Source organism: Prionailurus viverrinus, chromosome E2 (genome assembly GCF_022837055.1).
Source record: "Prionailurus viverrinus isolate Anna chromosome E2, UM_Priviv_1.0, whole genome shotgun sequence".
Classification (NCBI taxonomy): domain Eukaryota; kingdom Metazoa; phylum Chordata; class Mammalia; order Carnivora; family Felidae; genus Prionailurus; species Prionailurus viverrinus.
The window spans coordinates 18,809,982-18,824,623 of record NC_062575.1 but is presented as its reverse complement, the minus strand read 5'-3'; the positions used below and the strand labels follow the sequence as shown (position 1 = coordinate 18,824,623).

Sequence of the window (14,642 nt, the reverse complement as noted above, 5' to 3'; positions counted from 1 at the left end):
CCCTAATGGTAAAGGCAAGGATGATTTGCCTCCAGAAATATTATTTTATTTCAGCTTGTGAAGTATAGCCATTGATCTCCAAGTATATCAAAGAATGATTTCAGTTACGTCAGTGACTGCAGATCTTCTCAGCAGGATTTAAAGATTTGGAGCCTCAGAGGTAACTTTTAAAGAAATTGTGAAATGGCTGTATTAGGAAGACAGATTTGGGGATAATTTGTAGAATGGACAAGAAGCGTGGAGAGCAGATAGGATCTTGCAAGACATACCATGATTTTATTCCAGTAGTATCTGTGCCCAACATTCTCATGCTCACTTATTCCCTTACTTCGTAACCAGCCCTCCTAGGTGGGCTTCCTCATTCTACACTTGCCATGCGCTCTGGCTCTGCAACCTGCACTGTCGCTTCTCTTTACTCTTCCTTTCCTTCATTTTGGCTCTTCTCTCCAAACTCCTGGATTAATTTCAAGACAGAATCATGAATAGTTTTTATCTCTTTCATTTCCCTATTCCTACTGTAGCAGTTTGTTTCAATAGGAGGGAATAGGGGACTTTTGCACTTTGGATTTCTTTCAGACTGGAAGACCAGGCCTGAAGGCAAATCATCACATCTACAGCAGAGTGTATCTGAAGGATCCCGTAGTGCAGATGGCCTTTCACGTGCCACATTCGAAAACACTTGGGATGTTAGTAGCCAGTTAGAAAGACACCAGGAAAACTGGAAAAGATATCTGGGGCCAGATGCATCCACCCAGAAGAAAACAATCACACCAGAGGAAAATTTTCAGCAAAATAAATTTGGTGAAAACCCCAGACTGAACACAGTTCTGGTTACACAACTGAATGTTCCTTCACGGCCTAGTGAATGTGATACACTTGGAAGCAATTTGGGACAGAATTCAGATATAATTAATCAGGGTAATAGCCTTGCAAAAAAGAAACCTTATAAATGTGATAAATGTAGAAAAGCCTTTATTCATAGATCATCACTTACTAAACACGAGAAAACTCATAAAGGAGAGGGAGCTTGCCCCAATGGTACAGATCAGGGAATTTATCCTGGAAAGAAACACCATGAATGTACTGACTGTGGAAAAACCTTCCTCTGGAAGACACAACTTACTGAGCATCAGAGAATTCACACTGGGGAGAAACCCTTTGAATGTAATGTGTGTGGGAAGGCCTTCAGGCATAGCTCATCGCTTGGCCAGCATGAGAACGCTCATACCGGAGAGAAACCTTATCAGTGTAGTCTCTGTGGGAAAGCCTTCCAGCGCAGCTCCTCCCTTGTTCAACACCAGAGAATTCACACTGGCGAGAAACCCTATCGATGCAATTTATGTGGGAGATCTTTTAGGCATGGCACATCCCTCACTCAACATGAGGTGACACATAGTGGAGAGAAACCCTTCCAATGTAAGGAGTGTGGGAAAGCCTTTAGTAGATGTTCTTCTCTTGTCCAGCATGAAAGGACTCATACGGGAGAGAAACCTTTTGAATGTAGCATATGTGGGAGGGCTTTTGGTCAGAGCCCGTCCCTTTATAAGCATATGAGGATTCATAAGAGAGGCAAACCTTACCAAAGCAATAACTACAGTGTAGATTTCAAGCACAGCTCATCTCTTACTCAAGATGAAAGCACTGTCAATGAAGTGAAATCCTATCATTGTAATGATTGTGGGGAAGACTTCAGTCACATCACTGACTTTACTGATCATCAGAGGATCCATACCGGACAGAACCCCTATGAATGTGAGCAGAACTTTAATCAACAACCTGTTTCTCATCCTGGAGAGAAACCCTATCAGTGTAATGTATGTGGAAAAGCTTTCAAAAGGAGTACAAGCTTCATAGAACATCACAGAATTCATACTGGAGAAAAACCCTATGAATGTAATGAATGTGGAGAAGCCTTTAGTCGACGTTCATCACTTACTCAACATGAGAGGACCCACACTGGAGAGAAACCCTATGAATGTATTGACTGTGGGAAAGCCTTCAGTCAAAGTTCATCCCTAATTCAGCATGAGAGAACTCATACTGGAGAAAAACCCTATGAATGTAATGAATGTGGGCGAGCCTTTCGAAAGAAAACCAATCTGCATGATCATCAGAGAATTCATACTGGAGAAAAACCCTATGCTTGTAAGGAATGCGGGAAAAACTTCAGTAGAAGCTCAGCGCTAACTAAACATCAGAGAATTCATACACGAAATAAACTGTAGAAACCCTGAAATTAAGGAATGTGCAGAAAATTTTAGCTAAAATATTGTTCATATTCAGTATCAGAAGATTCTTAATGGAGAGGAAGCTTGAGAATGTAATGAATTTGTGTGTGTGTGTGTGTGTGTGTGTGTGTGTGTGTGTGCGCACGCACGCGTGTGCATGTGTGTGGTGTGAGAAGAAAGCTCTATGCTAGTAGACCATGTTTTTTAATAAATAGAAGCTACATTCTCAAATCTGATTACAGACTTTTGTAAAAACAACTACAAACATCATATATAACCAGTTGGAAATGATATGCCTATGTATTGGACCTTATAAAGCTTTTAAATACAGTTATGCAGGAGATCATCAACTTTGAACAGTTTGACTTGTCACTCTGTTTACAGCCTTTTTTAATAAATAAAACTCCTGCAGTAATGACCAAAACTTACTTTTAAAATTGCTTGACAACTGCATTCATCTGCAGCTTTTAACTTAAATTCACCATGGAAACCAATTCCACCCCCAGGAATTCATCATTCAAAGGATGAGATCAACTGGTTCAACCACTTCGTTGTACAGATGAAGAAACCAAAAGCCAAAGATGTGAAGTGGTTTGCACCGTGTGATAGAGCTTATGATGGCAAAGCTGGGTGGAGAATGCAGATCTCCTGGATCTTTTGCCCTTTCCAAAAAAAAAAAAGATTCTTCTGCCTGGATCTTTCAGTGGTCTGTCCACTGAAAAGGTATTTTGGAATTCAGAGGGCTTTAAAGTAAATTTTGAAATAAATCAGATGCACAAACATTTGATGAGCACTCAAGTTGGATACTTTGGGAATTCATAAAAGCATAAGAGACAACAAAATACATGCACATTTGTCACGGGCCTATTTTAAACAACTTGTTGGGGGCTTACATACCAAAATGTTAACAAAAGCTGTGAATAGTTCAACTACTAGTGACTTTTTGCCTTTTCCCAAGTGTAATATTTATACTTTAAACTAACATATGTCAGTTTCATAAACCTATTAAATTCTCTTATTGTGTTTTTTATGACACTCCCATGAAAAATCACTGCTCCAAGCTTCCTGTATTGGATCAATGGGAAAACAACACAGGACTAACAGGGAAAATTTTCTCCAAATTAATTTTACTGTGGAGAAGTATAAATGTAATTACCCATTGTCATAAAATTTGTCTTTAAATCAGTTTGGGGAATCCATGTAATGACCTTTACTTTTTTTAGTTCAGTGCTGCTCTTCTGTCCATAAAGCCTAAGTTAAGCTTCCATAGCCCACTCCAATCCCTAATGTTCTCTCATGCCTCCCATGGGCTATCCCAAAGGAATTTCCTAAACCTTTGTTTGTTCATGGTGCCAACAGTGGAGAGAAATTTGGAAGCAAGTGTGCACTTTGACCCCTTTCACACAAGAGCCTCTCCCCCTTTAAGATAATAAAAATTTCCCACTCTGATGAATCATGAGATGGAGTTATATGGGTAGTGGCGATGGTAAGCCTTCTTTACTGCCTTCTTTGCATGCCAAGTAGCAGGATCCATCATCCTTGTCTCATCCTGGACCACATGAGGTAGCTCCCAATGATTCTTCATAATTCTTTGCAGGAAAAATGTGCGTGGGGGCTGAAATGTGTGGTGTCCAGCCCAATAAGTGGAACAAGATGAGAATCTGCTCTTCCAAGACATTAACTGTTCAAAAACACCTTGTTTGTGATGTTCCATATTTAAACACACACACACAGTGCCAAGACCACGTGTTGTCTGATACGTAGTTTGACAATGGGTAATTCTGCATAGACCCTCCACTACTGAGTGGCTACCATTCTTATCAGGAGCTTATTTGCTGCCGATTGGGGATCCTCATAGAGGACTGTTTGCAAGAATGACATAAATTGTAACCAGTTGAGTGCTATCCTACCTTTATGAAAGTTTATAAAGACTTGGTTCCAGAAGACTCAAAGAAAACCACTGGTTTGTGTGTGGAGCTTGGCCTAGATCAATCAGTGTCTGAATATCAGCACATCTTCATTCATAGTAAAGGAGCCCAGAATGTTCATGGTATGCGTGGTTGATTGAGCAGAGGATTCTCTAGTTCCAGCAACCAGGCACCATGCACTTACAAACACCCAACTTTTTAGGCCACATGAAATGCATCCTTGTAACATCATTGTATTATTTCAATAAATAGCCTTCTTAGTTGAATGGGAGTCAGTTTGTCTTTTTCAGTTTTCACAACATGGCTAAGATTAAAACCATGGTGTGTCAAGAAGGAGGGATTGACTGCTAATCTTATCACAGTCAGGTGAGTTAACAATAGGTACCATTTATTGAATGTTTACTAGAAAGACATTGTGTGAAATATTTCATAACCATCATTTTTTTATTTTTTAGTGTTTTTATTTATTTTCAAGAGAGAGACAGAGCATGAGCAGGGGAGGGGCAGAGAGAGAGGGAGACACAGAATCTGAAGCAGGCTCCAGGCTCTGAGCTGTCAGCGCAGAGCCCGACATGGGACTCAGACTCACAGAGTGTGAGATCATGACCTGAGCTGAAGTCAGACGCTTAACCTACTGAGCCACCCAGGCGCCCCAACCATCATTTCATTTAATCCTTACAACTCTTTGTTCTAGATCTTGTGGTAGCTCTTGTCTTTGCCCAACTTTTTCCTCCCTCTTTCTCTTGTAAGATCTCTGCTGTACTGACCACAGGAACACAAGTCAGGATATCCCTGGGTCTCAGTAATAGTTCTAGGGGCAAGTCTGTTACCTAGCTGAGCCAGAGTCCTTTGCCAGAATATTTTCAAAATAGATTCGACAGGACCATTTTTATTTTGTGTTGCTAGGCTGGAAAGGTGAAGTTCTAGAACTGCCTAGAGCCCAATTCCTTACCAGAGAGAGGAGTTCTATTGTAGGAGGGGATGCAGCTGACATGATGGTACTCTCATTTCTTTTCTTTATTTCTTAAGTTTTTTTTTTCTTTTTAAGTTTATTTATTTTGAGAGAGAGAGAGCCAAGGAGGGGCTGGGCCGGGAAGTGGGGAGAGAGAATCCCAAGCAGGCTCCACGCTGTCAGCGCAGAGCCCGATGCGGGGCTTGATGTCACAAACCATGAGATCCTGACCAGAGCCAAAACCAAGAGTTAGACGCTTAACTGACTGAGCCAGCTGGGTGCCCGGGTACTCTCATTTCTAATCCTGAGATCCTTTTGGACCTGGCTCAATTTCTGAAGCCCTTCCTGGGATTCAGTGGACTCCCTACTGTCAGTTCAGTGATTACCCTTTTTTGATTAAGCTAATTTGTCAGATTTCTGTTGTTTGCATTAAAGAAACCTAATACACGTATCCTTGTTTTCTAACGGGGGTGGGGGGACCAGAGAGGTAAAGCAATTCCCTTGAGGTAGTATTTCCCATGGAAGATTGAAGCTTTGGACCCAGGACTGTCTGGCCTTTTACCTCTAACTCTGATGTACCCAGAGCCATGTTCTGTTCAGGGAGGTGCATGTAACGTAGTATTGTTTTGGGAGGAGTGGATGAAGGGATACGGTGATACGTAAGGTTGGAGACCAAACGGAGAAAATGGTGAAGGGCTTTGCAATACTTTTCCTGACTACTTTAGTAAATTAAATCCCCTAAATTCACCCATAACCCTCATACCTTAATATATCAAGTTGTTATTTACATTTGCCCATACTTGAACCACCATTTTTCGTAAATATTTTCTGTGTTGCTATACAGTCTCAAGATCTCCTTAAGTCCCTTACTGTTGGGACACATTTGGATTGGCTTTGTTATTGGCTTTCATAATAATGACATTTAATACTTTTATCTTTTGAAGCACCCCTTCCTTTTTATAGAATTTTTTCTTAAAATATCCAAAAATGAGTTTTCTGGGTCAGTGTGTATAGGTTAGTATAATCAGATGGTGTGAGACTCCTACAGGAATAAACTGGATACAATAGCACAGGAGTAATAGTCCAAAATTGCAGAAGGGAGCCAGGAGAAAACCTCCCATTCCTGGTCCCTGGGTGTGTCTGGGGAAGGACCCCAGGGCGGGCATTATTTCTGTCACAGCATCTAGCACACCTCTGTGCCAGCATGGAAAGATAGAAAACACTTTTCCAGTTCTTAGCCATGCTGATGATGGTGCCTGGTTCTTCATAGCTGCTGAACTAGCTAATTCTTACTCAGCTGTTGAGATGCAAATGTCACTTCAGGGAAGGTTTTGCCTCCCTACTTCAACTAAATTGGTCACCCTCTTTTAAATTTTCATAGGTTACTGTTAATGTGCTTTATGTTACCATAGTATGTATTTGTGATTATTTGGTGTTCTCCCCACCTCCACCTCACACTAGATTGTGAGTTCTGGGAAGGCAGGGTCTATTTCTATTTTGGTAACTTTTTTGTTCCCCTGCTCATCACAATGCCAGGCACATAGTAGGTACTTTTGTAGTTTTACGAAGTGAGCGATGGAATGGAGATCTGTTGTTAGACAAAGAAGACTGGCTTATAAATGAAAAGATGTTTTATCTTGAAATCAGAATTTTACAAAAGAACACAATAAGATACTATATATTTTTTAAAGTTTATTTGGTGAGGCGGGGGGGGGCGGTGCGCAGAGAGAAAGGGAGAGACAGAATCCCAAGCAGGCTCCATGCTGTCAGCGCAGAGCCCATACGGGGCTCCATCTCACAAACTGTGAGATCATGACCTGAAATCAAGAGTCGGATGCTTAAAACTGAGCCATCATACTAGTTCATACCCATTAGGGTGGCAAAAATTTAGAAGTCTGGGAGGGGGAGTAATGAGAACATGTACACAGTGCTGGTGAGAGGATAAACATAATGATTTGGGGGAGTAACTTGGCAATATCCAGTTAAGAGTAAAGCTGAGCATACCTCATGGCCCAGCATTTTCATTACTTGGTGTGTACCCCAGACTGGAAACTCCTGCGTGAGCACAAAGATGCACAAGGATGTTTATTGCAGCAGTGTTTGCAATAGTAAAAATACGGACGCATGATAGATGTCTATCAGTAAGTGAAGTGCTTAATAGGTTGTGGCATATTATAATTAAATACAAAACAGTTTTAAGTGAAGTAACCAGAGCATCTGGCCAAAAGAAAAAAGAAAAAAAATTCTAGTTCTGCTTATATCACTCCTGTCCCCATGGAGCTAGATGAGACTGCAGAAAAACAGAGCCCTGGTGAGTGGCCAGACCTTAAATTCCTGACTGCGAACCTCAAACTTTTGTTTCCCAAGTCCAGTCATTTGTCCCAGTCTCCTAAGGTCCCAGTCTCCTGAACTATAATTTTACAGTTTTTCTCTTCTCAGCCTCCAGCATTTCTACCCAGTCCTCACTCAGCTGAAGACCTTGTGTCCTAGTTAAGTGAGAAATAAAAGCATTTAGAAGATAACTACTGTTACCTATGTGTATCTTGTCTGTGTTCTTCCTGCTCTTCCTGTTACTATGTGTGATGCTTGGTTCTCTTTACGGCCAACTTCTCCTGTATTAGATCCTGTCCTTAAACTAGGACATCGCTCCTACAGGTGTCCTCTTTTCTGCATCTTTTTTCCCCCTTGTCTACTGAATCTTTCCCATTAACATAGTAATGTGTGGTTTTTCTCATCTTAAATATATATTTGTAAATATACGCACTGCATCCCCCTCCACCTGCCACTCCATTTCTTCACTTAAGAGGAATATTCCAATGCGCATGGTCTCCACTTCCTCTCCTTCCGTTCTTTCTTGCAACCCTCCCAGTCAGGTCTTTGTTTCTGCTCTTGCTAAAGGGCACTGAGGGACTCCATGTAGCTAAATGCACTGGGTTTTGTTTTTTTTTTTTTTTTTTCAGTCCTTTTGCTTGACCTTTCGGCATTATTTGTTACAGTTCATCTCTTCCTCACCCTTGACACATTTCTTTTGCTTGCTTCTGGGTTATCACACTTTCCCTTATATTTTATTGACAGCTACTTCCAGTTTTTTTTAATTTCTTTCTTTAAACATGGGAATTCTTCTAGGGCTCAATCTTTAGGATTCTTTTTCTATAGTCACACTCATTGTGCCTTTCACTGTGTCTCATGGCTTTAAATATCTACTTGTTGGCAACTTTAAAGTTTGTATCTCTAGCACAGGATTCCATACTTGTATGATCGGCTGCATATGTGACATCCCTACTTGGATGCCTAACACATCTTGAATTTAATGTGTCCATGAACTAACTCATGATCTCCTTCTCCCAGCCCTATCATAATCATGTTCTTCCCTCAGTCTTTTCTTCTGGAGAAAGAACCCCATTTTTCTGGTTGCTCAGTCCCCAAACTGGGGAACTGTTCTTGATTCTTTTCTTTTGCACCCCACATCCAAGCCTCAGTAAGTCCTGTATGCTAACTTCCAGGGTATATGCGGATGACCATTTCTAAATAAATTTTTTTAATGTTTATTTTTGAGAGAGACAGAGACAGAATGCGAGTGTGTTAGGGGCAGAGAGAGAGGGAGGCACAGAATCCGAAGCAGGTTCCAGGCTCCAAGATGTCAGCACAGCCCGATGCAGGGCTCAAACTCACGAGTTGTGAGATCATGACCTGAGCTAAAGTCAGACGCCCAGCTGACTGAGCCACCCAGGCGCGCCTGCAGACGACCATTTCTTGTTCCCTCTGCCACCCTAGCCCAAGTCACCATCATCATCTCTGGCCCAGATATTTGTAAAGGCCTAATTGGTTTCTCTGCTTCCATCCTTGCCCCCCTTTGTTTACAGTTTAGCAGCTAGAGTGATAGTGTAGTGACCTAAGATCATGTCATTCATCTTCTCAAGTCCTCAAATAGCTTTCGTTTCACTGAATAAAAATTAAAAAGCTGTACATAGTATTGCTACCACCTGCTTCCCTATTTGATCTTTCTGACGCACTACTACCTTTTTAAAAAAATTTTCTTTTTAATGTTTATTTTTGAGAGAGACAGCGTGAGTGGGGGAGGGGCAGAGAGAGAAGGAGCCACAATCCGAAGCAGGCTCCAGGCTCTGCACTGTCAGCACAGAGCCCGACTTGGGGCTCGAACCTACGAACCGTGAGATCATGACCTGAGGCAAAGTTGGATACCTAACTGACAGCCACCCAGGCACCCCCCACTACGACTTCCTTATCACTGCTCTGGGCCCACTGAACCCCTGCGGTAACTTACACACACAACAAGCTTCCACCTTAGAGCCTGTACGTTTGCTGTTCCCTTTCCTGGAATCCATTGCCCTAGATGTCACACAGTCTATCCCTGATCTCCTCCAAATCTTTGCTCCAGATTTTCTCAACAGCCCTTTTTTGACTACCCTATCAAAAGAGCCTGCTGCCTCCATGGCACACCCTATCTCCCTTCTCAGCTTCATTTTTTTCCATAATACCACCATCTAAATATTTTACTTATTATATGTCTTTCTCTAGAAGGTAAACTCCATGAAAGTAGGAATTTGGAGGTGGGGGGAAGAGGAGATAAACTATTGAAGCATAACAAAAAGAAAAGTGCACAAATGGCAAGTAAACAGCGTGGTGATCGAGGGCAGCAATGTTTGCATCTTATTCGGTGCTGTGTCCTCAGCACAGGAGATACTCAAATATGTAATAAATGGTTGTGCTGGATGTACATGTCTTAATGAGGCTAGCGTTGAAAATAAAGTTGAGGGATACATAAAGTGTGAGGTGTTATAACTTAAAAATCTTTATTTTTAATAAACATATGAAGTAAAAGTAGGGAAGTATTAAAATATCAGCTTCAGAATTGTAGTTTCCTCTGGAGCTACAGGGGAGAGGGTAGGAAGGAATACAATCAAGCTTAAAGCATCATTTCTCTTTTTTAAAAGCAAACATGGCAAAATACTAACGTGTTAAAGGATGTTACATATGTCGTATGTGCAACTCTGAATGTTCAAACTCTTTTAAAGTCTGCCTCCTTGCTTTTATTTATTTATTTTTTAATTTTTTTTTTTCAACGTTTATTTATTTTTGGGACAGAGAGAGACAGAGCATGAACGGGGGAAGGGCAGAGAGAAAGGGAGACACAGAATCGGAAACAGGCTCCAGGCTCTGAGCCATCAGCCCAGAGCCCGACGCGGGGCTCGAACTCCCGGACCGCGAGATCGTGACCTGGCTGAAGTCGGACGCTTAACCGACTGCGCCACCCAGGCGCCCCTGCCTCCTTGCTTTTATCTGGTCCCTCCTCCCGCAAAGCTTGGTTCCCCTCAGGGTATGAGCCTGTTTGACCTGTACATCAAACATTTAGGAGGATTTAGGAGAAGGAAAATAGACATTCCTTTTCTCAAGGGTGAAAAGCTGATCCAACCCTAAGAATGAAAAAAGGTTCTTGGCACTGTCAAGATCAAGCAAAGTCATTTCCACTCCCTGTAAATGCCTCTTTAGGGACCAGTTAAAAAGAAGGGGGGGGGGGGAGGGCAAGGGAGCAGAGAACTTCCTGTAGATCCAGAACCCAAGTGATTATTTGCAGGAGTTGGTGGGAGGAGAAAACTGATTTTTGATAATACATTTCAGTAAAAACCTTGTTATTTTGGAAAAACACTTCTTTGAACAGTTTTTGGACACATTTTAGTGGATAAAGGAACCAAGAATTTGGACCTGAAGTATACATGGTATTTTACTGCACTATGAACAGATAAGTATTAATTATAATTAATGGGGTTTTTGTTACACTGTATGCATTAAGAAACTAGCAATTAGCATTTGCTCTTGAATTTTAGTGCTTGTTTTCAGAAGAGTTATCACAGGATTTTGACAGGAACTTTTCTGTTGGCTGGGAGTTGCTGATAAAACCCCAAAGGCAAAATCTCGTGTTCTTCTGCATTCTAAAGGGTACCACAAGGCTCGGACACCCTGTCCCACAGGAGACTCTAGGAGGTTTAAGATTCACACAACCTCTTGCTCTTGGGCCTCCACTGACATGTTACCATGTAACAAGGTTCAGATCCAGAGGAGAGGGGCCTTATAGTCCTGGGGTGAAGGCCTCTGCCCTTTCCATAGGATGGGGAGGGGTGGGGGGGACTCCGGCACCAAGAGAATAACTGGAGATATTGGGGACGTCAGAAATCCTTGGAGCTTGGTGGCTCCATCTCCAGCAAACCACAGGCCCCCTTCTTGGGAGAGCTTGCCGTGTACCTACCTCTGAAGAGTGTATATGCGGTGGTGAAGGGGTGGGGAGGAACAAAACACAGGCAGGGGCGAAACGAGATTTCTGAAGGAGGGGCGGCTGCTGCTGGAGTAGCACCTACCAGCAGATCATGAAGCCCTCTAAGGGTCCGAGTTGATGTTGTGCCTAGGAAGCAAGGGATAAGGCCACTCCAACTGTTTTCTTTGCTGCCAAAGATCCCAAGGCAGGATTTCACTAGACGCTGAAGAGGGTGATTATATAAATTGACCATTGAAACCAAGACCCTTGAGAATGAATGGGGAGCTAACCAAACAAGAAGCTGGGGGCGGTTCTCGAAAACCGCGGCAAACCTTTTCTCTGTGCCTGGGGGTCTCAGAAGAGGGAAGGAAAATAGGATGGCAGGAGCCATAGGGTTGTGACCCAGTGACTGCTGCACCAAGCTAGGGGATGACCCATCTGGCAAGGGGTTAAAAAAAAAATGCAAGCACTGCATGGGGCCAAAGAGATGAGAGACCGCCCGCTGTGAATGAACACTTGGGACTGGGGCGAAGTTGAATGCCGCGCCCAGACAGGTGCGCATCTCCCGATGAGGGCAGGCCACCGGCCCCCAAACAGGACCTAACGCGGCAAACGGGCATCTTCTTTCTCCTTCGCTCTCCCTTCACCCATGCGCGGAGCAGGCAGGGCATTCGGCCATCTGAGAGTAAGGTATGAGTTTGGAGTTTTAAACAGGGCTAGACTGTAAGTTTCAATATCCATTAGTAAGCACAAATTGGCTTTCCCTCAGGTTAAGCATCTTAAAAGGGGATGTGACAGCGTGGCGGCGGTGAGAAGGCAGGTTAGAAGGGTTTGTACCACCAAATTTCGAATTAGTAATAGGAAGAGCTAAGTGTGCCCTTTTAAAGAGGTGAAAGGAGGCCCACTTGCGTCCCCTCACATTTTACGGGCGCTAGGTGGGAAGCGGGGTGAGTACGCGCACCCAGAGGGCCTCCGCCTGCCGAGACGCGTGGCGCAGCTGGAGACTACATTCCCCGAAAGCCTTGGCGTCGGCGCACTTATGCCACCGTGTCTGACGTCATCCGCCGCTGACACCGGCACACCCAGTTCCAGTCTGCGTCGGCGTGGCCATCGCGTTGTGTGCGCGGAGTGCAAAGGAGCAAGGGCGTTCGCGACCTGTGCCCAGCGTCCTGCTCCCGGGGCCAGGCTACCCTCTTCCAGTGGCCGCCACCAGCCACGGGAATCCCATGACCAGAAAACCCCAGGCCAGGCCCCGCCCCTCTTCTCCCCGCGCTTCGCCCTGATAGCACGACCATTTCCGATCATGTGATCTACCCGACAAAATGGGGATAAGTTCAACCAAATGGGATTGTGTAGGTAAGTGGAGAAACCAGGTAACCATATCTTTCTGAGAAAATGTGGCTCTTCCTGAGGAAGTGTAAGTTTCTGCTCCCCTGAAACAAGGCTGTAAAAAGAGAGACACCATCTCCTCTTCCGCTCTCCTTTCTCCCTAACTCTGGATAGGAGCGGTCCTGTGCAGGCAGGCTGGAGGGAGAGTAATAAAGCCTTGAGTGAAGGGCCACACTCCCAATAATGGTAGTCTAGGTAATTAGGACCAACTCTAACATACAAAATAACCTGAGCTGGTTGAAATGTTGAAAAACGACAGCATTCAAAAGAGCTAACAAGAAGAGTGAAGAATTAGGAATCAAACTCCAGGAGATGAAACAGACTGACTTCATAAATCCGTCACTCAAGCTGCTTTTGCCTGAAGGCATTTGCTGATGGAAGAAGACAACTGACAATTCCAGCTGTAAGATTGGTGGACTTGCAGTATAAGGGGTACAAGTATAAAAGTGCTGAAAGTTGGGAGTCTGAATAATCACCCCACATTTGAACAGGGACCCCCAAATGTAGGTACCCTCAAGTAAATGTTGAGATAAAAAGGCCCTGGCGCAGACATGTCTCCCAAATTCAGGGTATCTTGGACTTGTCAAGGAATCTCAACCTTCAGTATTTACCACAGTAGTGTTGTGTCCACGTGTTGACAGAAGCAAATGAAAATGACCCTTAGAGGAAGGTATTGTCATCTCAGACATCAGAGTATTCACACACAGCCCTTTTCTTAGTAACTTCCAGCACATTCTCAAAGATAACCAGATACACAAGGATGTAGGACATCATGAAAGAGAACATACAGAAATAACGCACAACAAATACGCAAAAACTCCAAATACTGGAATTGTTTATCAGAGTATAAAATAGCAATTTTTAGTATTTTTAAAGAGTTATTTAAAAAAAACTAGAAAATACCTACAAAACCAAGAAAGCTTAAAAAATTCATGTAGTAGGTTTGGAAAAGTGACCAAAGAACTTTAAAAAATAGCTAATTAAAAATGAAACAACTTGGGGCGCCTAGGTGGCTCAGTCGGTTAAGAGTCCGACTTCGGCTCAGGTCATGAACTTGCGGTTTGTGAGTTGGAGCCCCGTGTCAGGCTCTGTGCTGACAGCTTGGAGCCTGCTTTGGATTCTGTGTCTCCCTCTCTCTCTGCCCCTTCCCTGCTCATGCTCTGTCTCTGTCTCTCAAAAATAAATCAATGTTAAAAAAAAAAATTAAACAGATTGACCTTTGGGAAAAAAAATGAAACAACTTTTTTAACAGCAAATTACACATAAAAGAGAATCAACTGGAATATGGGTAGGAAGAAATTGTCCAGAAACTGGTGGGCAGAGACAGTGAGATGAAGACAGAAGAAGAAGGGACAAGACAAAGTAAAACACATGAAACCTTTGGGTAGGAAAGCCCAACTTAAGTTTAATTAGATTCCAGAGGAAAATAAGAAATATTTGGAGTTAATGGCTATGAGTTTTCCAGAACTGATGAAAGACCTACCAAGCTCCAGATTCAAGAAGCCAAATGAAACTCAGAAGAGTATAAATAAAAATAAGTCCACAACTATACACATCATGGTTAAAGAATATAAAAGGTACATAAAATCTTAAAACAATTAGACAAAAAGATCAATTAACTTCAGAGATGTAACATCTGACTTCCCAGTAGCATTAAGGGAAGCCACTTGAGTGAGGAATGAAATCTTCACTTAAAAGAAAATATGTGCCTAATTAGAACTCTGTGTATAGCAAAAATCTTTCAGGAATGGGGACCTATTTATGCAGCTAAAAAGAGGAATTTCATCATGAGCAGACCCTAAATGAAGTTGTAAAGGCTGTATTTCAGACAAAGGGAAGATAATCCCAGATGGATGGTCAGAGACATAAGAAAG

The 14,642-nt window shown here is 42.8% G+C and overlaps 1 protein-coding gene across 1 annotated transcript in view; it reads left to right on the top strand.

The window, feature by feature from the left end:
• ZFP90 (ZFP90 zinc finger protein) overlaps positions 1-2,877 on the top strand; it is a 36,514-nt gene extending 33,637 nt beyond the window's left edge. The window contains exon 5 of the mRNA XM_047835922.1: positions 577-2,877. Within this exon, the coding sequence (XP_047691878.1) occupies positions 577-2,225 (1,649 nt within the window). The 3' untranslated portion in view covers positions 2,226-2,877. The remainder of the gene's footprint in view (positions 1-576) is intronic.
• The last annotated feature ends 11,765 nt before the right edge of the window (positions 2,878-14,642 follow it).